Here is a 27807-nt window from a genome sequence, read left to right on the forward strand (position 1 = left end):
GACTTTTAGAAAAGAGGCTGCTTTGGTCTTACTTAAATACTGTGAATAACTTCAAGGATATGTAATTATTTGGAAGTCTATTGGAAGCCTTGATGCTCAATAAAAATACAAAAGTTAGTTATTTTACCAGAAAAATAAAAAAATAAATATTTATAAATAAATATGATTTAATTGTGAACAACTGAATATAAGAAGGGATTTGAGATAGGCAATAATAGAACACTAGAGGATATAAGACATTCTACTTTCAGTACATACTTTTACTTTTATATACTCTTAACACTTTTTATTGGAAACCATTGTAGACTTTTAAAAAGTTGCAAAAATTGTAGACATTCATCCAGCTTCCCCTAATGTCAATATCTAGTACACACATAGTATAATTGTCACAACCAAGAAATTAACATTGTTACAATGTTATTAACTGAACCAAACACTTTATTCAACTTTCACCAGTTTTACCACTAAGGTCTTTACCTGTTCAGGATCCAGTGCAGATTCCAACACTGGGTTTAGTTATCATGTTTCCTTAGTCTCCTCTAATCCATGACAGTTCCTCAGTCTTTCTTTGCCTTTCACTTTTAAATATGCAAGTCTAAATGTTATTTTGAATATTTAAAAAACAAATGAAATAGTACTAATAATGTTACATCAATTATGCAATGGTAACTGTATAGACGAAGTGCAAGTTTATTGTTTAAAGTAATAATTCTACAGTTCCTTCTGGACTAGGAGATTTGTGTCAATATATGACAGATCTTGGGTTCTGAAGTCAGTCAATCCTTTTTCTAAATTCCAGATCTGTCACTTTTATCACATTGGGAAATTTTCTTAGTGAATCTAAGCCCAAATTTCCCCATCTGGGAAAAGAAGAAATAACATCTTCTCATACCAGGTCAATGCATCATTATTATTACATTTACTAATGATTTCATCATTGTGTGAGTTTCACCTGAAGCAATTCATTTTAAATATAAATATATATGCAAAGAAAATAATCTCATAATGGGATTGTACTGGCCTTAGTGGCACATTTTATTTCCCATGTTTGTATTCAGTTTGTTAGCTTTTTTCTTATATTGTTTCATATTGAGATAATAAATTTTCTGCAGCATTCTCAATAACTTCTCCAGTAATGACAGTCTCCATCTAATGGCAAAAGGTCATACATGCCAATTTTATAATTATTAGAATGAGAGAAATAGTTTCAAAACTATGCTCCAAAGTAATACACACACTGAAATCTTCACAGCAATCCACATGTAGAAAATGAACAGTGTCCCTTGATGCCAGGTGTTCAAGAAGTATCTGAAAGTAACTACAAAACTTTTAATGGTCCACTTCTCATATGTTTCCCTGAATCAGTTCCCATGATTGGTGGAAGTTGATCATCCCTGTATCTTCTAACAGAAATCTCAATGACAAAGAAACAAAAACCAAACAAAACTTGGAAGCTTGGAGAGTTGGTTAGACTTCAAAGAAAAGAAAAAAAAAATAATGGGATAGAGAAGAAGAAGTTTAATATTCAATCTTTTAAAACAACTAGATAGCTAAAAATATAAGTTAAAAAATAAAAAACAGCTGGTGATGAAACGCGAAGACTGCAAAGAAAAAAATCAAGAACTCCAGGGCCAGCACATTAAGCAAGAACTTTACTTCTATGTCTTAACCGGAATGTGCATATTTTCTCTTATTCATTATTCACATTTTCAGTGTTTTGTTTCTTATTAATTCATCTAGATGCAGCATTTGGAAAAAGTCATGAAGCCAGAGGGACATTGACAATAACATCCGGAGTTACATATAATCCTAATTTGCAAGACAAACTCTCAGTGGATTTCAAAGTTCTTGCTTTTGACATTCAGCAAATGGTAAGAGACCTTCTTTCCTCAACTAGTTTAAAATTTCATAACATAGTTTCGCTAACCACTTGCCAAAAGATACATAGATCTTGTTCTCTTTGAAAAAAATTAGTCAATAAATGTAAAGGTACTTACATTTACATTTACTCATACTTAAATGTATGAGACCCATCATCACAGAGAAGGAAATCACTCCAATACAGTTCTAAGTAGAATATAAAGATTACTTTGTTTAAAATTTTAAACAAAATCTTAAATTTAATATGCCTTTTCTTAACCTTTTCTTTTTTTAGATAGATGATATCTTTCAATCAAGTAATCTGAAAAATGAATATAAAAACTCAAGAGTTTTACAATTTGAGTAAGTATAGTTCAAAATTTTTCTATAGATAGAAAGCACAGGATCACAAAATAGTGATCTTTTTGTTAATATTTGTAAAAGAGTGTCACTATTTTTAGGAGAAAATGGAACATTTTGAATTTTCAACATTTTCCAGGAGGATTGAGAAAAGTGGCATAGTATAAACTTTTATATTTGTAACAAATAATAATAATAATGCTAGATAATTTATCTCATATTAACATGATTCTCTCTCCTAAGTGCAAAATCTTTCAGAGACACATGGAGAAGGCTGAGGTTGACTGCATACAGATGCCTAGGAGTCTTGACATTTAACCTATATCAAATAGAAGCCATAGGGTACTCCAGGTCATTGGAGAATGCAGTGAGCCTCACTTTATAGAAAGACTAATCTCACTTTATAGAAAGACTAATTGAACCTGAAAGCCTGGCACCAAAGATACTTGGTACATGGTCTTCACAAAAGTCCTGACATTAGTAAAAGGGTCCTTAGTTCTCAATGACCAAATAGAGGTAGGGACGTCAAGTCAAAGGAAAAGAGATTATGTTTAGAAAAAGAAAAACAATGACAGAATTAGTTAATGGGCAGAAGGAAACTTTGGGCCTTGCCATTTCTTGTTGGAACAAAATGTATCCACTTAGTGGAAGCCACCATGAAAAAAAGCACAAAGATTCATTTTATACCAAAAAAAAAAAAATTAGAACTCTGTTTCCTTCTTTCTCACCTACTTATCTATCTATATTTATCATTCTTTATCCCACTGCATATTCATGAGATCATAGTCTCAGTAGCCAGTCCACCCTCCCTCCATCTACTGGCTTCATTCTTATCCACAACACAGAGGCTTTGACTCCTGTTTTCCAGGACTTATGATCTCTGATAGCCTCTTTCATGGCCTAATTTTAGGGCTATAATGACACAGGTGAACTCTCAGGAAAGGTTTTTATTATTTTCTTTTGTTTGTGTGTTTTCCTCAAAGCACTGTTTTAAAATATTTATTCAGTATTTATTCTGTGAACGTAAAACCATGCATGAAAGATTTTATTTCACTTTATTTCTCTGCTTTGGAATGAGTGGAACCAATTTCTCTTTTGCAGTTTTGGAGAGGATTGACCGTGGAGATCTGCATTAAATCTTCAATTCAAATTTAGTTCTTAAAGGTTTTAGAACTAAAACCTTGCTTAAGGAGAGGTAACCCTGGTCCTTCCTCGCCTTCCTCAGGCTCTAACCAGTGAAACCCATGCAAAGCACAGTATCTAGTTCAGAGTTTATTAGGATAGTTTTGCTAATGGAACTCTTTGTCTTCTCTTGTTTACAACATGCTGGATAACTTTGTTTTTACTAGATTGGGAAAATTTGCTGAATATAGACTTTTATATAAGGTCTGGTGATTTATCAAAACCCGAGAATTTTCTTTGATATTTATTAAGTAAACTTATGTTTCTCTAGATAGTAAAATCACTATATGTGAAACTGTAAATTATTTGAGCTAAGGAATTATTTCTTTCCCTTCCTTTAAACTACCTAGGAGACTAATATAGTTCCTAAGCCTTGATACATATTTTATAACAATTCTCAAATAATATACTTCATCAGTGTAGAGAGACTTTCACCTCATTGTAGCTGAACTACTTTTAAATCAGAAGTGAGTTTTTAAAAGATGCAATGCAAAGGAATTTCATGAAAATGTCTGTAATATAAATTACAGGTAGGTACTTTGGGAGACAGAGAAGAAAAGGATGAGAAAAATTCAGAAGCAGGAAAGAAAGTAACAAGCAAACGTTTAGGTTTACTTTAAATAATCATATTTAAAATGACATATTCCACTTATAGAAAAAATTGACAGACTCCTAATTCCTTTTGTAAATTATTTTCACCTTAAACTCCAATTGATAAAATCAAGACACAGAAATAACTGACTTCTCAACTAACTAACAATAGCCACACCAACTGTGAAAAATACATCTAAAGATCCTTTAAAATGCCTATTTCCTTTTTTGTTACTGATTTTACTGAAATACACATCCCATTCTTGTGTACATGGTCAAGTTATAGCACTCAGAATACTAAACTTAGTCATTAATCTATCACTTCTTCCTTTTAAAAATATTATTTAATGTCAGATCTTGCTCCCCCTGCTAAGTTGTGTGTGTGTGTGTGTGTGTGTGTGTGTGTGTAGAGCCACTCTACAGGACAAGCAAATGGTTTACACTCATCTGGGAACACTTTCTATTATTCTGCTTTGTGGAAAGCACTTTGACTCAAAGAGCATTTAGGAGTTGATTCTTCTAATAAAGTGCTGTTTACACTTTATGGCAATATGAAGCTTATTTTGCCCTTTGAGCACAGATAAGTCGTCAAGTTAGGAAAGGAAAGACTTTTGTTTACTCAGCAACCCTAGAGGTTATCAGTATCATTAAGGAAAATAAGAGATAAGAAACATTTGATTTATTGCACACAGGCTCTCTGTATAATGATAGGATTTATCTGTTAAAAACAAAAAAAAAACAGACTCAGATATTCCACTGGAACAGTACTTTGAAATGAAAATGGCCATTGTTTTTTTTTTTTTTCCCTAAAGGAAGAATTCACATTACCTTAATAAATAAATTCAATTTCACAGCAGTGATAGAGATCATTATTAAACTACTAACATAATATAGCTTCCTTATTACATGAAACACAAAAGTTTATTATGGGTTTCCTGATTTTTACTGTATATCTCTCTTATCTCAACATTTACTCTGAGTAAGAAACAAATTTTAAAGAATACAACTGTATGTGGATATAGGATCTGTCACTCCTGTCCTTGCAAAGTATAAATTATTAAATTCAATGTATAATTCACAAGTAAGAAAACACATCTTTCATACAAAGATGTTTTATGCCTGAGGATGAACTTATCCAGTTACTTTCAACTCAGTGAAAGAAAATTCCAGATTTGTATGCTCTCTACAAAAATTACCTTACCTCTTTTACTCCCTAACTCAAATAAAATAAAAGCAAGTGGTCAGTCAAACTTAATATGTGAAAGTTACACAAAGAGAAAAATCCGATTTCATCAGAATTAAAGCTATCTGCTGTGCAACCAAGGAGGTAAAGATTAGAAATTGAAGACAGAGAAACTAATGGACTTTGCTCACTCTCACTTTATCTTTACCATATTGAACCCTGTCCATTTAAGAATTTTGGGGGGTGACGTTTGTTAAGGAGACAATGAAAAGGAGGAAGCAGAGGAGGAGGAAGAGATGGAGGATGAGGGAAAATGGGAAGAAAAAGAACAGGTGGCGGGGAGGAGGAGGGAGAAAGGGAAAGGGACAGGAAGAGGGAAACTTCTATCTCTCAAAGTGTGGCGGCAATAAAATATCCATCCTCCCCCCCCCCCCCAATTCCAACTAGCTATTTTCTGCATCTTTTTAGATATAAAGTTCTGGTAACAATGTAAGATGATAAAAACCTGGATCTGCATCTAGGCAAATGTGTTGTATTGTCTTTCCTATTGACAAATAGTTCATAATGGTGTTGATAGCAGTGGTATGTGGGGTGGGGATGGGAACTATAGCAAAACACATCAGGGAAACAGAGGTTCTGGGTTTTATTCCTTTCTCTCTCTCTGATATTAATAAGCTGTATAACTCTAGGCAAGGTTACCTATATTACTCTGAGTCTCATTCTCCCTATTTATAAAATTGCAATGTTGGCCAACATCAGATGCAAAAATAGAGTCATCTCCCTTTTCTTGAGCATCTGTTTAAATAAATATGGATGAGGCCTGAGAGTTGTATGCCAGTTAAGATTTTTTTAATTGCAATTAACAGAACATGTGACTAAAAGTGCCTTAAACAACAAGAATTTACCATCTGACATCACAAGAAATCTGGAGGTTTCAGCAGAGGTTAATTCAGTGGAACAATGACAGAGATATAATCAAGAATTTAGGTGGTTTCATTGTTTTATTGTACTATCTTTAGCTTGTCAATCATAGCTTGCCTCATGGTCCCAACATAGATGTGACAGTTCCAGCAATCACATGTATACATAATAACATTCAACAAAGAAGAGTAGTAGTCCACTATGAACCTTTATTTGATTAAATATAGAGAAGTTTTCAAGAAGTTTCCGATCAGCATCCCCTCATGTTCCATTGACCAGGGCCTCATCATATGCCCATGAATAAAACTATCATTGACATGAGAAATGGTTGGAGAAGCCATGAGAAAATGGAGAGTTATTCTCAAACAAAATTAGAGACCAGCCAGCATGGAAAAATTAACAAGTGTGGAAGAATAGATAAAAACAGTGTCTGTGATGAAATCTATTTTTATCAAGGACAGCAGTGATTCCATGTGCGGGTAAATTTGGGAACCCGGACCTAAATAGTTACTAAGGAGCCTTGCCATTTACAAGATTTGGATACTCTGATTTAATCAGATGATTGGAAAGTTAAACATTCTAACATTTTAAAATAATATATCTAATAGAGGTGAAATGTGCAATTATTGATCAGAGAATCCTGTTCACATCAATCATGAAAAGCTAGCTACATAAAAAGGAATCACTTCTGTTAAACGATGAACCTGAATAGTAGCACAGAAACCAAAAAGGAATATCCTACCGAGAGGAAATGCTGATCTGCTGTGATCTTTCAGGAACATTTTTATCCTGTATATAGTCTTGGAGGAAAAAAAAAAAAACATTTATTATAGGTTTTTATCAAGACATATATACATACAGATACATAAAGAACTCTTCAGGAGTTGATGAAACCCTTCAAGAAACTCATTAACTTAAAGATATCACAAGGATATCAATGTGAATGTGTAAATTTCAGAACCAGCAAACATGCCATGCAAAATCTGGTTCTCCTTGGTCTGCCTCTTAAGGGTCCAAGTAAACCCTGAGTACCCCCAGCTTACTGAAGGATACAGAATGAAGACCAGAGCTAGAGTTTGTTTCCCAAGCAGTTGTATCCTAAAAGCACAGTAGCAAAGTAGAAATGTAGACAGAAGAGCAAAAATCTCTCCAGTATTTCTAGTGGGCCCAAACTTTATTCATTTTTATGATTCTTTAAACTGTAAACAAATCACCAGTGAAGAAAACTTTGAAAATGCATATTTCAGAGAAGGCGATGAAGTAAAAGAGAAGATGACTTGGGTCATGTACTTGAACTCTAATGTTACGGTCGGAGACGAGTAGGCAAGATAATCCCAACACTTGACCATGAGACAGAATATCCCACAAATTCCCAATAATCCACTTATGCTTGTCTTCTTTCTACCCTTCTAAATCAGGGCATATTTTATTTATTTTATATTAAGAATATAGAAGAAAAAGTAGATATAAATTAGTTGCTATAAGCTTGCTATCAAGCATTCGTAAACTATATAGAAAATTTTTCTCTGAAATCAGTGAAACTACTTTAGACCTATTCCTACTTAGAAGTCATCTATGAAAAATTACAAATTCACATTCTTCATTATTTCAAACAGTAAAATAAGAATAAATGTCATGATACCATGTGATTTGGTTTAATTTGACACAAGTATCTGTGGTCTAGCCTAGGGATTAGCATGCTAATGTGGAACTCAGAAAAATCAGGTTCTAATCTGGATATATCTTGTGTTCTTGGAGAAACATTGTCTTTAAATTTCTTTCTTCCACCTGTGAAATAAAGATAATATTTGATATGACCTACCTTGTATAGGTGTAATAAGGATTAACAAGGGGATAACCGTGGAGAATTTCAAAGACACCTTACATAAATTGAACACAAATCATTTGAAGAAGGCTAACTTTTTTCTCTTATGTCATTTTTTTGCTTTGCAGAAATGGCAGCATTATAGTCATATTTGACCTTCTCTTTGCCCAGTGGGTGTCAGATGAAAATGTAAAAGAAGAAATGATTCAAGGCATTGAAGCAAAGAAATCCAGCCAACTGGCCATTTTCCATATTGATGTGAACAGCATTGATATTACAGGTACCTGTGAACATTATTTGATTTCTTTGAATTGTTAAGCTATGAAATTAAAATTCTAGCTATGTATCAGGGGAGCAGTGGGATCACCCTGGACTTTAGAAACCTGTCTTATTGACTGAGGTAACACATTTACATAGTAAAAATAAAATATGGAGAAACTGTTTTGGAGAAAAATGTCAGTGAGAAAATGTTTGTAAAACATCAAACATCAAAAAGGTTCTGAAAATACTGGCATGCATAAATGTTTGTGGGTCTGATCACACTTTTGCCATTGGCCAAGCACACCCTGACTTTCCAGGAACCCTGCATTGGAAAGTGACACATTACTTTGTGATAGTCATATAGATATTATTAGATTACATAGTCAAGTGGCAAATCCAGTCTCTGACTGAGGACTTAAAAGAAGGGCTTCCCTGGTGGCTCAGTGGTTGAGAGTCCGCCTGCCAATGCAAGGGACACGGGTTCGTGCCCCGGTCCGGGAAGATCCCACATGCCACAGAGCAGCTAGGCCCATGAGCCATGGCCACTGAGCCTGCGCATCCAGAAAACCTGTGCTCCGCAACAGGAAAGACCACAAGAGTGAGAGGCCTGCATAACGCAAAAAAAAAAAAAAAAAGGAAGGAAAGGAAGTAAAAAGAGGGGATTATGAGTTTGATTCATCCCAGTTACTTATAAAAAATAAAACTTTATTTTAAAATGATAAATAATTTTAAGATAAAAATAATCAAAGGGGAAGAGATATAGGGCATCAAATATAATAGCAAGACAATAATGCCTATCAATGTTAGGTTATTCTAAATTTTCCATTTTGGTTATTTCCCATTCAATTTAATTCAACAAACATGTATACATGTATACTGAGTCCTATTTTGGTTGAAAACAATAGTAAGTTGCCAGGCCCATCCAGATCCACAATCTCTTATCTGTAAACCTTCAGGCTAAATATGTTTTAGAATTCAGAAATTTTTAGATGTTAGAAAGCTCATCAATATATAAATATCCACATCAAGTGGAATAAAGGCAAACAGCTTATTGCCAGTTCAAATAGTTTTGCTTCAGAATGAGGTGTCAGTATAGATTTGCCCTTAAAGGAAACATAAAAAAACATGCATTTTTAAAATTTTGTTATAGTGGATACAAAATTGCAGACCTCGAGTTGCTTTCCTTTACAACATGGGTTCATAAAGCACAGTACTCCTTCACTAAGCCCCCTACTATATCCTGCTGTGCCTGTTCAGTGAGAAGACAGCTCAGGCTCTTAAGTGCTTCTTCAACTGATGGTTTGGTCCCCTCTGGCATAGCTGCTGGAGCAGAGACTGTTTTGGATTTTTGTCTGATTCAAATGAGCTGAAAACTACTACTAACTATTATTAGCTACAACAGGTGGTTTTTCTATCAACACATTTACTCCTCATACCAATCTTATTACACAGTATCTTTACTACCCCCATTTTACAGATGAGACAACTAACATACAGAAAATTTAGCTATTTCGAGGTGGATTGAGGATTCTGACCCACGCGGTCTTAGCCTAATATCTGCGCTCTTAGCACTTATATTAGAGTTTCTTTGTAATAGTTTTGTCTTTAAACAATGTTGATTATTTTTCAATAGTCAATTTTCTTCTAGAAAGGTGGTATCTTGCTATCTTTATTTGAATAGGCATCAGTTTCTGGAGGTCTGCTGAGGCAAATGAATTGACAGGTGTGCTGAAACTTATTTTCATGACTCTATGGTGGGACTATTTGGGAGAGGGGAGTTTGTGGTTTTAAAACCTTTATTTATTCAATAAAACTATATCCTTTGAATTAACTTAGAATAAGGATCATAAATGCAATAAACTATATCACAACATCAACTCAAGAATATGATCCAGAAGTTGAAGTTACATTTAACTTGTTGAACTACATTAAAACACATTTATAAACATAATTAATATAATTAACATAATCAACATAATTAATTTTAGGTATTTAAGTTTAATATTCACTTGCATCATGTGAATTTTCAAATTTATTACATTTTTAAATTGGTTAATAATTTCACAGATACCTTTGATTTTTATATAGTATACTGTCAAACCAAACATAGTGAAAATTAAAATATTATCTTCTTTATGAAAATATCTTATAAAACTTATTTTATCTTCTTCATCAATAATCTACCATATAACATTTATGAAACTGCTATAGATCTTTTAGAAAGAAGACAGTGCAGTAATGAAGAAATAACGTAATAAACAATCTAGTTAGTAGAAGAGGACATACCTCTTAACCCACTTACCATAAATATTGTTTTGAATGAAAACAAATTCATTAGATCATAAGATATGATTTTCTTTATTTTTAATATAGTCATCATTATATCTTTAAAAATATTAAACATGTTAATGGGTGAAGAAAATAGCTAGTTTTTATCTTTTATGTGAAAAGCACTTTATACTTAAACAGTACTTAGTTCCCTGTAGATATTATCATGTGTAAGATTATTTTGGCATCCATTTGTTTCAGTGCAAAACAATTGATTCTATGTCTGACAAGATATGGTGTGTTATATTGTCTCTCTTAAATATAAATTATTCTATATAATTATGATGAATAAATAGATATCTTTCTTAAATGGGTAAAATAAAGCAAATATTTTGCATAGGTAAATTTATAGAGAATACATAGAGATTCTGGAAATTCATCAAATGTATCACAATCAAATTATAATTAAATAAATAAATAGGAACATTCAGGATGAGAAAGGATGAAACGGAAACTCTGGTAGATCAGATGCCCTTTGAATGAATATTCAAACTGCACTCGATGTTTTGTAATATATTTCTACTCTAAACCCTAACGTCAAACCAACTTTATTCCAGCGTCTTTGGAGAATTTCTCTACGATGAGTCCTGCAACAACTTCAGGTCAGTACTTATGGCATTTCAAAATGTATAATTTGGTGATCATAAAACTTTATGACATTAGTCAAGGATTCAATATTTTTCTGGCAGCTCTTTCTAAATTAGATATTTAGTCTTCATATCAAAATGTATAAAGCATACATTTGGTTAGGAATAACATAGTTAATAATATTGCAAAGTTCATAGTGCCTAGTTATATATATAAGGATATGCATTTCCAATTCCAATGCTCCTTTCATATTTTAAATTCTATATATGTATGTATGCATATATGATGTGTGAGAGTGTGTTTGTGTGTGCGCATGTGTGTGATCTCAAAATATGGCTCTGATAATGCAGCCTTGGAAATGAAACCCTGACATTTGTAAGGTCATTATAAATGAGGGAAAGGAATTTAAAATATAATGAAATGATAACTTTCAAAATGTATCATACTCTTTGGAAAGGACAATCTAAAATTTAATGTTAAATTTGCTCTATTCCAGCATTTTCTCCACCCTATGTTTCTAACTACAATTGGTCACTACCTCTTCACTTTGTCTTATCAAGATCATACTGACTATCAAAAGAGTGCTTTGAGAAATTATCAATCATTTAAAAACTAACCTGAGTTATGTTAAAATGGAAAATCATTCTGTTGTAGAAAAATTGAAGTCAAAAGATTTGAACACTAATCCTGTCTGTCAACTACCAGAATCACTGGGCATTTCACCTTCTGAAAATCTGCTTCCCATAAATTGTAAATAATAAAATTTTCTAAATATTTTAGAAGTCATCACAAGTATTGAATTCATATAAAAATGATTTTAAAGTGTAAATTGTTATAAAACTATAACCACATTACTTTTAGTGTTATCCATAATCATGACCATTTTTATAATATTTGAAAAATCTATTTGTTTGAAGTATCTACTTGGACCAGGTACCATATATATATATATATATATATATATATATATATATATATATATATATATATATATATTACATCTTTATCGGTGTATAATTGCTTTTAAATGGTGTGTTAGTTTCTGCTTTATAACAAAGTGAATCAGTTATACATGTACATATATCCCCATATCTCTTCCCTCTTGCGTCTCCCTCCCTCCCACCCTCCCTATCCCACCCCTCTAGGTGGTCACAAAGCACCCAGCTGATCTCCCTGTGCTATGTGGCTGCTTCCCACTAGCTATCTATTTTACGTTTGGTAGTGTATATATGTACATGCCACTCTCTTGCAAACATTATCTCATTTAGTTCTCAGAATGATTCTGTAGAGACTAATATTTTTTCCACTTAAAAATACATAAGGAATAAAGAATGTGCCCAGAGCCACACAGCTATTAATTATCAAAGTCAGGAATTAAAAAGAATTCCTCTGGACTCCAAAGCCCATGGTCTAAGCATAACTCAAGCTCCTATTTCAAACAATAGCAGATTAATCTAGAACATTTTAGTCTACAGCCATTATGAAATTAATGAATTCTTATGTTTAGTTATTGATAATTGACAAACATCATCTTCATTATTTAAAAAGTAAGCACATCTAAAAACCTCTGCTGTACAGCTCTAAAAATCAATAAAAACATAATAGATTTATTTTCAGCTACAGATACAAATGATGTATTCTTAAGTTAATAAATATTAATAATTCATAGTAATTTTTAAAACTCTCAAGTAAAATATTAAACAGAAGGAATTCCTAATAATCAGTTTTTAAATGTAATTGATATTTTTATGTCATTTATTTTTACAGACAAGCTAACTACCAGCAGTCCTCTGGCAACTCCAGATCAGTTTTAATATTATTTCTCTTATTTTAAAACAACTTTTTGCTAATATTTCATTTTGACTCCTGAGAATTCTCTGATAACACAGCAGTTAACAGTACCCTTATTTAATAGATAAGAAAACTAGAGCATCAAAGTTTATACTTTTAGCCTAATATTTTACCAAAAATTAACAATATATTTGAGGCAATCAAGGCCTGGATTATCTGATCTCACTTCAGTCCTTCATTTATTAGAGCCATGGTTATTACCTTTTGCTAAGAACACCACCAATAGGATCAAAATGTCTGCCAGAAAGGATGTAAGTTTCATAGGATGTGAGGGAATTTTTTCTCTAATTATTCTCTCTGCATGCAAGGGAGACATGCTTGCTCTTTCTCTTAACACGGTATGGTTGCCAAACCAGTACCAAAGTTGCCTTGGATTCATTCATTCAGCAATTTTTCATTAAATGCCTACCTTGTGCCAACTCCTGATATGTAACTGTAATGTGAAAATTTTTCTGGATTCCTAGTAATTGTCTACTGTACCTTTGTCTATGTGCTGGTTAACCAAAATGTCTTCTCTGGTCCTAACTTAATCTTCATGTTAAGTGGTCTGGATGTGAACCTAATCTCTTTAGGTAAACTCCATAAAGGCAATAGTGTGTGGATCGTCAGCTCCAAAAATAATACTGCCATTTTTATGTTATTAGAATTTATATCAAATGTTATATACATACAAGGAGAGAACATTTGTGAAATTATAAATGATCTCTGAGTAACACAATAATTCTTGGATAAAATGGTTGGTGTGATGTTTGAAAAGCAGAATGATATACGAATCATTAATCAAAATGCTTTATGAAACAAGTTATCCCACCTCTAAACCTATAGAGGTCTTTTATGGTAGGATAAGCCTGCCTGGGGTTGTATGTAGGTGTTAACCATATAGTAGCACAACATATTGAAAAATAAACTGCTCTTCAGCCCATAGTCCCTTATCCAATGTAGAAAACTATTTATAGCCTCTAAAATCACCTTTCAACACACTTTCAAAAACTGATTTTAGGATCTATAGTGACTAATTCCTTTAATCTAAAATAAACTGAAAAAATAATTCTAATATATTTTGAGAAATTTATTTCTAAAACTTTAAAAGTCAGCAACAAATAGCTAAATTAGTGCTCTGTTTTCCATTTATCTGTCTGTTTACTGATTCACTGAGTGATTCAAATAACCCACAGTTATTGAGGACCTCTTAGGTATATAAAATGCTGTAAGAGAAATATGTGGAATGACTTAGTGGGGTAAAAAAATGTGTTAAAGCAAGAAATCCTTGGACTTAAGTTTTCCCCCTTACTCTCCTAAAGACAAACCCACCAAAATTATAAAAAGTGGCTGAACCATATGACCAATTCCTTGCAGGACTATGTCTTGTCCAAAACGTCCATAAGAAATTTGTTCACACCAAAAAGGTCCTTGATAATTTGGTCCTGTCCAAAATCATTTGGCATGGACCAAATATGCTCATGGACATTTTATATAGGACCAAATTTTAAGGACCTTTTGGAATGAACCAAATGTCTTATGGACCAAAATATCTCACAGGCCAAAGGTCTTGTGACATATTGGCCAGTATCAAAAGTTGGCTAACAGCCCAGTTTCTTCTGGTCAAAGGAGATGGAGAATGGGGAACAGAGAGCATGAGGGTAATACTCAACCCTTACTTTTCTCTCCTAGGGAGTGGAATAGAAATCTCCTTTCCTACATATAAACTATAAGAATGGGATCAGTACGTATTTAGTCCTATCTTTCACTCTTTATGTAAGCATTTGATAATCAAAATGAAGACCAAAAAGTAACATACAATTTTCAAACATTGAAAGTGTGTGGGTGAATCCACCATAACCATTTCCACCAATTACTGTACACATCACTTTTGATAAGCTACCTAGTCTTCTTGAACTTTGTATTTATTATCTGAAAGACAAAGATTTAAATATATATCTTAGAGTGGTCGTGAAGAAGAGAAATAATACAAATACAAATTAATGACTGGCATAAAGAGGGACACATGTTAGATCCTTTCTCCTTTCCCCCTTCAGACTTAGATCAAAAAAAAAAAGCAGCTGGATACTTTTTTAAAAACATTTTTCAAAAACTAAACTAAGGTTAAGACAAGATTACTGTATTCAGTAATGCTCATTTTAATCTGATCATTTATTTGACCAAAGAAACTCCATATCCAAAGCTTTCCTGTTATTAGAGACTGTACTAAATTACTTTACTCAATCCTCACAAAATTATAATAAGGTGAGCAGGTGGCAAAATATCACATTCCCTCTTTTACTGGATCCATGAGTCCCCAGTCATCCTTCCCATTTATTCCTCTCATATGTCAAGATACTATAAATCTATAGAAGGGAAAGAGACAATTAAACTTGAAAACCGCAGTTTCCAAGCAATAATTTATTATGAATATGCCTTTCAGGGATGTTAACTTTATTCTCATTTTTTATATGCCTGGAAGACAGAGTGTGAGAAAAATCAGCAAATGCATGCATCATATACCTGAGCGTTAGTAATATTATAAATTATGCCGCAGAGAATTTTTATATGATAGTTGGTACAAAGTCCATGAAGATTATGTTCTATTGCTCAACTGTCTTTGTTGCCAATTACTGTAAAGTTTTACTAACCCATTTGGAAGAGTAAAGGGAGAGATGGGAACTAAGGTTGAATTATACCGATTGATTTCTGGCTGCTACAGTGTGCCTGAGAGGGGCTCTTTTGGGCAATTGTTCATATGCTTGAAGGGTTTCTAGAATACAGCTTGTTCTAGTCTTTTGTTGCTTACTGTGTAGGCAATGATTGAGAAAAAAACAAAAGTTTCATTACCATGGGCTTTCTCAATCTCCAACAACATGCAATTTGCCACAATTCCATTATGTGGAGGGGTTTGGGGACTGAAGAAAAGGAACTGGCTGATTTGGTGAAGAACATAAAGTTGGGTCAAGAGAAGTTAAGGCAGAATTATACTCCTCAAATGAATTAATTACCCCAGGACAAAGACACAGGCACTGTAACCAACACCAAATGTATTTTGACTTTAAGTATTTTTTTCTCTGCATTTGAGAAAAAAGTATACATATATTGCTAAGCACTGTCCTCTAACTTAAGACATTCCTATGTACGTGATAACAGAATTAAAGTATCTTTCCACTATAATTTCATTTGAATTGACCAGTCATAGTCTTACTAAATAGATTAAATTTGTTCTTTTAAAGTAGATGAGAATTTCTGTAAGGTGATATCTCTTTTTCTAATACAGTACAATGAAATGAACTTGGTCCCACAATGCTCAGCACAGAGTCTGCACAAAGTAAGCACAAGAGATTCCTCACCCCAAATCACTGGACATTGATATGACTGTGAATCACTCTGAAGTAATCACATTTCAGTGTGTACTGACTCCTTCATAATACAAATATAAACAGTTACTTAAAACCTTCCATTTGCAGAATTCCAAATAATACTAATTTACTGGTGGGTTTTCATAATTTGCCAAAAAATTAATATCCAGAAGATAAAATACCATATAGATATAAAAATATGCCAATTTTTTCCCACTCAAGAAAACAGCAACTAATATTCAGACAATTTGAACAGCTTTTAATAAACAGAACCAATTATTATTCTCTTTGTGCACATTTCCTTAAATAGAATTTCTTAACTCCTTTGCTAAAAATTCCCTCTTGAGAAGTACTGTACAGATTTCCTAGAAAAGAAGAAATACTAGAGCAAAAATTAAGGAATGAAATGGTAAACTAAGTAGTACACAAATCAAAGGACTCTAGTTTTAAGAATGGAAGGTCATTTAAAAAAACTGGCATCTGGATAATTTCTGTAATAGTTAATGTGTTAACCAATGGTTTTGTGGGGAATTGAAATCATATATGTGTACAAAAGGAGATGAGACAGAGACAGCAGACTAGGTAAAAATAAAATCTGATAAAATCCCAAAACACACTTCCTTTATATAGCAAAACAATATTCATATTTTCCATATTGGTATTTATTTTTTAACATTTTTATTGGAGCATAATTGCCTTACAATGTTGTGTTAGTTTCTGCTGTATAACAAAGTGAATCAGATATATGTATACATATATACCCATATCTCCTCCCTCTTGTGTCTCCCTCCCACCCTCCCTATCCCACGCCCCTAGGTAGTCACAAAGCACCGAGCTGATCTCCCAGTGCTATGCGGCTGATTCCCACTAGCTATCTATTTTATGTTTGGTAGTGTATATATGTTCATGCTACTCTCTTACTTTGTCCCAGCTTACCCTTTCCCCTTCCCAGTATCTTCAAGTCCATTCTCTACGTCTGCGTCTTTATTCCTGTCCTGCCCCTATGTTCTTCAGTACCATTATTATTATTATTATTTAGATTGCATATACATGCATTAGCATACAGTATTTGTTTTTCTCTTTTTGACTTTCTTCACTCTGTATGACAGATTCTTAGTCCATCGACCTCACTACAAAGAACTCAATTTCATTTCCTTTTATGGCTGAGTAATATTCCATTATATATATGTGCCACATCTTCTTTATCCTTTCACCTGTCGATGGACATTCAGGTTGCTTCCATGTCCTGGCTATTGTGAATAGAGCTGCAATGAACACTGTGGTACTTGACTATTTTTGAACTATGGCTTTCTCAGGGTATATGCCCAAGAGTGAGATTGCTGGGTCGTATGACAGTTCTATTTTTAGTTTTTAAAGTGATGAAAGAGAAAAATCTGTTCTCCACAGTGGCTGTAACAATTTACACTCCCACCAACAGTGCAAGAGGGTCCCCATCTCATCACACCCTCTCCAGCATTTATTGTTTGTAGATTTTTTGATTATAGCCATTCTGACTGCTGTGAGGTGATACCTCATTGTAGTTTTGATTTGTATTTCTCTAATGATTAGTGATGTTGAGCATCCTTTCATGTGTTTGCTGGCAAACTATATATCTTCTTCGGAGAAATGTTTATTTAGGTTTTCTGCCCATTTTTGGACGGGGTTGTTTGTTTTTTGGATATTGAGTTGCATGAGCTGCTTGTAAATTTTGGAGATTAATCCTCTGTCAGTTGCTTCAATTGCAAATATTTTCTCCCATTCTGAGGGTTGTCTTTTCAGCTTGTTTATGGTTTCCTTTGCTCTGCAAAAGCTTTTAAGTTTCATTAGGTCCCATTTGTTTATTTTTGTTTTTATTTCCATTTCTCTAGGAGGAGGGTCAAAAAGGTTCTTGCTGTGATTTATATCATAGAATGTTCTGCCTATGATTTCCTCTAAGAGTTTGATAGTGTCTGGCCTTACATTTAGGTCTTTAATCCATTTTGAGTTTATTTTTGTGTACGGTGTTAGGGAGTGTTCTAATTTCATTCTTTTATGTGTACCTGTCCAGTTTTCCCAGCATCACTTATTGAAGAGGCTGTCTTTTCTCCATTGTATATTCTTGCCTCCTTTATCAAAGATAAGGTGACCATATGTGCGTGGGTTTATCTCTGGGCTTTCTATCCTGTTCCATTGATCTATATTTCTGTTTTCTTGCCAGTACCATATTGTCTTGATTACTGTAGCTTTGTAGTATAGTCTGAAGTCCAGGAGCCTGATTCTTCCAGCTTGGGTTTCCTTTCTCAAGATTGCTTTGGCTATTCATGGTCTTTTGTGTTTCCATATAAATTGTGAATTTTTTTTTGTTCTAGTTCTGTGGAAAATGGCATTGGTAGTTTGATAGTGATTGCATTGAATCTGTAGATTGCTTTGGGTAGTAGAGTCATTTTCACAAAGTTCATTCTTCCAACCCAAGAACATGGTATATCTCTCCATCTGTTTGTGTCATCTTTAATTTCTTTCATCAGTGTCTTGTATTTTTCTGCACACAGGTCTTTTGTCTCTTTAGGTAGGTTTATTTCTAGGTATTTTATTCTTTTTGTTGCAATGGTAAATGGGAGTGCTTCCTTAATTTCTCTTTCAGATTTTTCATCATTAGTGTATAGGAATGCAAGAGATTTCTGTGCATTCATCTTGTATCCTGCGACTTTACCAAATTCATTGATTAGCTCTCGTAGTTTTCTGGTAGCATCTTTAGGATTCTCTATGTATAGCATCATGTCATCTGCAAGCAGTGACAGTTTTACTTCTTTTCTGATTTGGATTCCTTTTATTTCTTTTTCTTCTCTGATTTCCGTGGCTAAAACCTCCAAAACTATAATAATATTGGTGAGAGTGGCAACCTTGTCTTGTTCCTGATCTTAGTGGAAATGCTTTCAGTTTTTCACCATTGAAAACAATGTTGGCTGTGGGTTTGTTATATATGGCCTTTATTATGTTGAGGTAAGTTCCCTTCATGCCTACTTTCTGGAGAGTTTTTATCATAAATGGGTGTTGAATTTTGTTGAAAGCGTTTTCTACATCTGTAGAGATGATCATATGGTTTTTCTCCTTCAGTTTATTAATCTGGTTTATCACATTGATTGATTTGTGTATAATGAAGAATCCTTGCATTCCTGGGATAAACCCAACCTGATCATGGTGTATGATCCTTTTAATATGCTGTTGGATTCTGTTTGCTAGTATTTTGTTGAGAATTTTTGCATCTATGTTCATCAGTGATATTGGCCTGTAGTTTTCTTTCTTTGTGACATCTTTATCTAGTTTTGATATCAGGTTGATGGTGGCCTTGTAGAATGAGTTTGGGAGTGTTCCTCCCTCTGCTATATTTTGGAAGAGTTCGAGAAGGATAGGTGTTAGCTCTTCTCTAAATATTTGATAGAATTCACCTGTGAAGCCATCTGGTCCTGGGCTTTTGTTTATTAGAAAATTTTTAATCACAGTCTCAATTTCAGTGCTTGTGATTGGTCTGTTTATATATTCTATTTCTTCTTGATTCAGTCTCAGGAGGTTGTGCTTTTCTAAGAATTTGTCCATTTCTTCCAGGTTGTCCATTTTATTGGCATATACTTCCTTGTAGTAATCTTTCGTGATCCTTTGTATTTTTGCAGTGTCAGTTGTTACTTCTCCTTTTCATTCTTAATTCTATTGATTTGAGTCTTCTCCCTTTCTTTCTTGATGAGTCTGGCTAATGGTTTATCAATTTTGTTTATCTTCTCAAAGATCCAGCTTTCAGTTTTATTGATCTTTGCTACTGTTTCCTTCATTTCTTTTTCATTTATTTCTGATCTGATCTTTATGGTTTCTTTCCTTCTGATAACTTTGGGGTTTTTTTTTTTTGTTCTTTCTCTAATTGCTTTAGGTGTAAGGTTAGGTTGTTTCTTTGAGATATTTCTTGTTTCTTGAGGTAGGATTGTATTGCTATAAACTTCCCTCTTAGAACTATTTTGCTGCATTCCATAGGTTTTGGGTCATCATGTTTTCATTGTCATTTGTTTCTAGGTATTCTTTGATTTCCTCTTTGACTTCTTCAGTGATCTCTTGTTTATTTAGTAGTGTATTGTTTAGTCTCCATGTGTTAGCATTTTTTGCAGATGTTTTCCTGTAATTGATATCTTGTCTGATAGTGTTGTGGTTGGAAAAGATACTTGATACAATTTCAATTTCCTTAAATCTATCAAAGCTTGATTTGTGACCCAAGATATGATCTATCCTGGAGAATGTTCCATGAGCACTTGAGAAGAAATTGTATAATGTTATTTTTGGATGGAATATCCTATAAATATCATTTAAGTCCATCTTGTTTAATTTATCATCTAAAGCTTGTGTTTCCTTATTTATTTTCATTTTGGATGATCTATTTGTGAAAGTGGAGTATTAATGTCCCCTATGATTATTGTATTACTGTTGATTTCCCCTTTCATGGTTGTTAGCATTTCCTGTATGTATTGAGGTGCTCCTATGTTGAGTGCATAAATATTTATAATTGTTATATCTTCTTCTCAGATTGATCCCTTGATCATTATGTAGTTTCCTTCTTGGTCTCTTGTAATAGTCTTTATTTTAAAGCCTATTTTGTCTGATATGAGAATGGTTACACCAGCTTTTTTTGATTTCCATTTGCATGGAATATCTTTTTCCACTCGCTCACTTTCAGTCTGTATGCGTCCCTAGGTCTGAAGTGGGTGTCTTGTAGACAGCATATATACAGGTCATGTTTTTGTATCCATTCAGCCAGTCTACGTCTTTTGATTGGAGCATTTAATCCATTTACATGTAAGGTAGTTATCGATATGTATGTTCCTGTTACTATTTTCTTAATTGTTTTGGGTTTGTTATTGTAGGTCTTTTCCTTCTTTTGTGTTTCCTGCCTAGAGAAGTTCCTTTAGCATTTGTTGTAAAGCTGGTTTGGTGGTGCTGAATTCTCTTAGCTTTTGCTTGTCTGTAAAGGTTTTAATTTTTCCATCAAATCTGAATGAGATCCTTGCTGGGTAGAGTAATCTTGGTTGTAGATTTTTCTCTTTCATCACTTTAAATATGTCCTGCCACTCCCTTCTGGCTTGCAGAGTTTCTCCTGAAAGTTCAGCTGTAACCTTATGGGGATTCCCTTATATGTTATTTCTTGTCTTTCACTTGCTGCTTTTAATATTTTTTCTTTGTATTTACTTTCTGATAGTTTGATTAATATGTGTCTTGGCATGTTTCCCCCTGGATTTATCCTGTAAAGGACTCTCTGCACTTCCTGGACTTGATTGACTATATCCTTTCCCAAACTAGGGAAGTTTTCAACTATAATCTCTTCAAATATTTTCTCAGTCCCTTTCTTTTTTCTTCCTCTTCTGAGACCCCTATGATTTGAATGTTGGTGCATTTAATATTGTCCCAGAGGTCTCTAAGACTGTCCTCAATTATTTTCATTCTTTTTTCTTTATTCTGTTCTGCTGTAGTTATTTCCACGATTTTATCTTTCAGGTCATTTATCGGTTCTTCTGCCTCAGTTATTCTGCTATTGATTCCTTTTGGAGAATTTTAATTTTCATTTATTGTGTTTTTCATCACTGTTTGTTTGCTCTTTAATTCTTCTAGGTCTTTATTAAACATTTCTTGTATTTTCTCTATTCTATTTCCACGATTTTGGATCACCTTTACTATCATTACTCTGAGTTGTTTTTCAGGTAGACTGCCTATTTCCTCTTCATTTGTTTGGTCTGGTGGGTTTTTACCTTGCCCCTTCATTTGCTGTGTGTTTTTCTGTCTTCTCATTTTGCTTAACTTACTGTGCTTGCGGTCTCCTTTTAGTAGCCTGCAGGTTCATAGTTCCTGTTGTTTTTGGTGTCTGCCCCAGTGGCTAAGGTTGATTCAATGGGTTGGGTAGGTTTCCTGGTGGAGGGGACTGGCACCTGTGTTCTGGTGGATGAGGCTGGATCTTGTCCTTCTGGTGGGCAGGACCATGTCTGGTGATGTGTTTTGTGGTGTCTGTGACCTTATTATGATTTTAGGCAGCCTCTCTGCTAATGCGTGTGATTGTGTTCCTGTATTGCTAGTTGTTTGGCATAGGGTGTCCAGCACTGTAGCTTGCTGGTCGTTGAGTGGAGCTGGGTCTTAGCATTGAGCAGGAGATCTCTGGGAGAGCTTTCACCATTTTATATTATGTGGAACCAGGAGGCCTCTGATGGACCAATGTCCTGAACTTGGCTCTCCCACCTCAGAGGCACTGGCCCGACACACGGCCAGAGCACCAAGACCCTGTCAGCCACACGGCTCAGAAGAAAAGGGAGAAAAAAAGAAAAAATAAAATAAAATAAAGTTATTAAAATAAAAAAAGTTGTTAAAATAAAAAAAATTAAAAGTAATAAAAATAAAGGAAAGAAAGAAAGAAGAGAGCAATCAAACCAAAAAACAAATCCACTAATGATAACAAGCATTAAAGATTATACTAAAAACACAACAATATATGGACAGACAGAACCCTAGGATAAATGGTACAAGCAAAGCTACACAGACAAAATCACCCAAAGAAGCATACACATACACACTCACAAAATGAGAAAAAAGAAATATATATATATATATGTAGAGAGCTACCAAATCAATAAACAAATCTACCAATGATAATAAACTCTAAATACTAACCTAAGATAAACATAAAACCAGAAATCAATTAAATGCAGAAAGCAAACCCTAAGTCTACAGTTGCTCCCAAAGTCCACTGCCTCAATTTTGGGATGATTCGTTGTCTATTTAGGTATTCCACAGATGCAGGGTACCTCACGTTGATTGTGGAGGTTTAATCCGCTGCTCCTGAGGCTGCTGGGAGAGATTTCCCTTTCTCTTCTTTGTTCACACAACTCCCGGGGTTCAGCTTTGGATCTGGAACCCCTCTGCGTGTAGGTCGCCTGAGGGCGTCTGTTCTTCCCTTAGACTGGACGGGGTTAAAGGAGCAGCTGATTCGGGGGCTCTGGCTCACTCAGGCCGGGGGGAGGGAGGGGCACGGAGTGCAGGTCGAGCCTGCGGAGGCAGAGGCCGGTGTGACGTTGCACCCGCCTGAGGCGCGCCATGTGTTCTCCTGGGCAAGTTGTCCCTGGATCACGGGACACTGGCAGTGGCGGGCGGCAGAGGCTCCCGGGAGGGGAGGTGGGGATAGTGACCTGTGCTCGCACACAGGTTTCTTGGTAGCGGCAGCAGCAGCCTTAGCGTCTCCTGCCCGTCTCTGGGGTCTGCTCTGATAGCCGCAGCTCGTGCCCGTCTCTGGAGCTCCTTTAAGCGGCGCTCTCAATCCCCTCTCCTCGCGCACCAGGAAACAAAGAGGCAAGAAAAAGTCTCTTGCCTCTTCGGCAGGTCCAGACTTTTCCCGGACTCCCTCCCGGCTAGCTGTGGCGCACTAACCCCTTTTGGCTGTGTTCACGCAGCCAATCCCAGTCCTCTCTCTGAGGTCTGACCTCCGAAGCCTGAGCCTCAGTTCCCAGCCCCACCCGCCCCGGCGGGTGAGCAGACAAGCCTCTCGGGCTGGTGAGTGCCGGTCGGCACTGATCCTCTGTGCGGGAATCTCTCTGCTTTGCCGTCTGCACCCCTATTGCTGTGCTCTCCTCGGTGTCTCTGATGCTTCCACCCTGCCCACCCATCATCTCCGCCTGCAAAGGGGCTTCCTAGTGTGTGGAAACCTTTCCTCCTTCACAGCTCCCTCCCACTGGTGCAGGTCCTGTCCCGATCCTTTTGTCTCTGTTTTTTTCTTTTTTCTTTTGCCCTACCCAAGTACGTGGGGAGTTTCCTGCCTTTTGGGAGGTCTGAGGTCTTCTGCCAGCGTTCAGTAGGTGTTCTGAAGGAGCTGTTCCACTTGTAGATGTATTTCTGATGTGTTTGTGGGGAGGAAGGTGATCTCCATATCCTACTCCTCCGCCATCTTGAAGGTCTCCCCCCCATGTTGGTTTTGATATGAGGAACTTCTCTTTATTCATGGACCAAGACAGCTGAAGTGTGTTTATATACCAGAATGTGAAGATAGAGTACAATCTTGACATAATATAATATTTCCACCTTCAAATCAAAATATTTCAAACTAGAGTTATTTTCTAATCCCACCAGCTGTTTTTCTTATAATCACTAACATGACTAATGACCGTTGGTAATTCAACTGGCCACTCCAAAAGTGGACTTACCATCCTTAGCATCCCCTTAGCCACCGCTCTCTGATCAGGGGCACATCTGGTCACTAAAGCTCATCAATTCTACTTATAAAATAGCGGTTGGAATATGCCCTATCTCTTGTGCAAGTGCAAGAGTTGAGTTCCAACCCTCATCAACTTTCACCTTGACCATTGAAACAGTTTCTCAATTGGTCTGCTCTGAAGAGATTCTCCACTTGGTCCTGGAATTGTCTTTATGGAACATGGACTGGTCATATCACATATATATGTAAACACTTTCAATGCCATTGCTTATAGAAAAATACTTTAATATGTTAAAAGATTTTTAAAAAGTCCCCCAGAATTTGGCACTAAACTCCCTTCCTGCCATAGCTTCAATTAACATCCCAACATCTAGATAGAGTCCTCTGTTCTGCATATATTAATATGCTCTTGTCATATCACTATGTATACATTTCACATACCTCTCTTCCTTGTGTATTTCTAAGCATCCTTCAAAATTTAGTTTATGTGAAGATGCTTTCAATCCCTGCCTCAGAAGGAAAATAATCCATTGTGTAGCCCAGTCTTTGATGTCCTCATATCACTTTTTTCTACATCATTTAAAAAATTTATTAGTTAATGAACCAGTCTCCAACTAAACTCCAAGCTCCATGAGAATAGCCTCTGCCTTACTCATCCTTTTATCTCTATCCCTTAAAAATCCATGACACAAAGTAGAAATAAATACTTGTAGAGTGAATGAATGATCATTAATGAAATCAAAAGATCCCAAGGGGTGTCACTTGCCAGTGTGGTTTTGAAATTCACTCTATAAAGTTCAATAAGCAACAGACAAAATATGAAACATCAGGAAGTGAAGTTCCCATGAGAAGCATTAGATTAGACAAAATTATAATTTTCCTAGTTATATCCCCAAATCTATTCTTATAGATGCTGAACACTTAGAATTCTATTAACAACTGTTAAAATGAGACTTAGAATTTCTAGAATAATGCCCTTTTTTCTCATTTATTTATTTATCAAGCATTTATGGAATACTATCAACACTATACCTTTCATGGATTAGGGACTCAACAATTAAGGACTCTCTTGATGAGTATCTCATATATATCTCATAATATGCATATGTGTTTATTCAATACAATTTTTATCAATTATTATTCTCTTAAGTGGGAGTATTTTGTCATTTGGGAATGGCTCTGGTTTTTATCCTTTCCTATTTTAGATGTTAGGTGATCCTTGAATTTCCCAATGGTTTATATCCACATTAATTACAGACAATTACAAAAGTCCAATTTAGTTGTATATATACTCAGCAACCCTGTCCATAATGTTCCTAATTAAGTATTACCTTAGCAGATTTATTGACAGAAGCACTTTTCTTTCTCCAATTAATTTCTTGGAGTATAAGGAGAAATTTCAGAATCAAATATATGTTTAAAACCCAGCAGATGGCAGTGTAATGCTGGTTTTAAGATTAAGAACAATAACAAAAAATGTTATTGAGCTTAAAGATTTTCCAAAAACTTTAAACTGTCATTGTTATTCTAATCATAGACAAAAAATATTCAAATTCTCACATTGCTTAGAAAATAAAAACATATGTGTTTATCTAGTGGGCATACAAATATATTTTTAGAATTGCACCTAAAATTTCCAAGTCAATTTCTAGAAGTAAAATGTGTTTCTCAGTCCATCTCTATATCTAGAAATGTGGAAGAGGAGAAGGGGAAGGACAGGACAGGCTGAGAGGTACAAATTGATCAGATCATGGCCAGAGTATGGCATGGAGTCCTTCAGGGCCATGTTTGCACCTTTCCCCCTAAGAACCTCTGATTCAAGAAGTGAGGAGATATTGAACAGAAATAACCTTTGGGTTCCTCATGCTCAATGCGCTGGGAATTTTAAGTGTTTTATTTTACTATAAAATAGCTTTCTTTGACAAATTTTACTCTGCAGGATACAAACCTTGACTTCAGCCACTATATTTTCAAATGATAAGTTTATAAGTAAATGAAGTGGCTACTAGATACTGCAGATGATGTGATACATATTCCAATAAATTGTCCCACATTACACATTACAATCCTAGGAGGTGTAAATATTGGTGACTAAATGTCCAAACTGTAGTACTGATTTGTGGAGGTTAAAAATCAACAAAATAAACATCATATTTGACATCTATGAAGAAATATGTATCATTTCTTCAAAATTTAAAACTCTAAGATTTTACAAATGATCAATTAATTAAATGAAATAAATATTTCTTTTGGAAATTGAAATACATGCTTATAAGTAAGCACATACTTACCTAAATGACAAAAAATACATGATAACTATCCAGATATTGTACATATCTCATTAGTTGGAAATTAAATCTACTATGTGGGAAACTTATAAATCCAATCTTTTTTTAAAAGGACATGTCTCAGTAGAGTGCCCACCTGATTCAAGGCTGTGTGCTGATGCTCTAAATTGTATAGCAATTGATTTATTTTGTGATGGAGAATTGAACTGTCCAGATGGCTCTGATGAAGACAATAAAATTTGTGGTAAGTGATGACCTTCCCTCCCTCTTCCCCCTTCTTTTCCATCCTCCCTCACTATGTACTCACACACATACACACACACCCCTCAAGTACCAAAAACTACTGGAGAATGATATATCCCAATAGCCATGTTTATAATTTAATACAAAACTCCAGAAAATAATTATATTAATATTTCCTAAACTTTATCACATGACATTAAGCATATTAATTAAACAGAATTCCATTCGACAAGTGTAGAAAGAATGCTGTAGTTAATGTCTGGGGGAGGAGATTGGCATTATTTTTCATCCCATATTAAGCTACTACAAACTATTATGAATTTGAACACTTTTTCACCGTCTTATCATAATATTGGTCATTTTATTTTTGCTATTTTAACAGTTTCTAACTCAGTAATCACCATCCCTTAATTTTTATTGTTGCCTTTATTCACCTTTTGGCAAAGAAACAAAAGATATCTTAAAAACTGTACTGAGTTGTAGTTCTGTGAACAAGGGAAATCAGCTACAAATAAGATCTTCATGTTTGATCAATAAAATATCTGTGTTTTTTTTGGAAATTTTGGCATTTGTTTTGAGTGCTAATAATTTTTAAAATCACTATTATTATTATTATTTAACACTTAAGTAGTACTTACTAAATGCCAAACATGGCTCTAAGTGATATAAACATATTTCTTCTTTGGCTTATTTCTTCATTTTATCACTGGGTAATATACACATGAAAGATTAACACATAAATGTACATACAGATTGGTAAGGAATGTGAGGAACTATCT

At 34.6% G+C, this 27807-nt stretch overlaps 1 protein-coding gene across 2 annotated transcripts in view; it reads left to right on the forward strand.

Annotated features, from left to right (window-relative positions):
- The window catches only part of TMPRSS15 (transmembrane serine protease 15), a 130651-nt gene that overhangs the window by 1303 nt on the left and 101541 nt on the right, over positions 1 to 27807 (forward strand). The window contains exons 2-7 of one of the 2 annotated variants that reach the window (XM_070045390.1): positions 1741 to 1871; positions 2156 to 2223; positions 8051 to 8202; positions 11069 to 11113; positions 12867 to 12900; positions 26896 to 27029. In XM_070045390.1, coding sequence (XP_069901491.1) covers positions 1741 to 1871; positions 2156 to 2223; positions 8051 to 8202; positions 11069 to 11113; positions 12867 to 12900; positions 26896 to 27029 — 564 coding nt within the window. The remainder of the gene's footprint in view (positions 1 to 1740; positions 1872 to 2155; positions 2224 to 8050; positions 8203 to 11068; positions 11114 to 12866; positions 12901 to 26895; positions 27030 to 27807) is intronic. The other variant, XM_030877793.2, reaches the window with a different exon arrangement.

The sequence above is a fragment of the Globicephala melas genome, chromosome 4 (assembly GCF_963455315.2).
Source record: "Globicephala melas chromosome 4, mGloMel1.2, whole genome shotgun sequence".
Lineage (NCBI taxonomy): Eukaryota > Metazoa > Chordata > Mammalia > Artiodactyla > Delphinidae > Globicephala > Globicephala melas.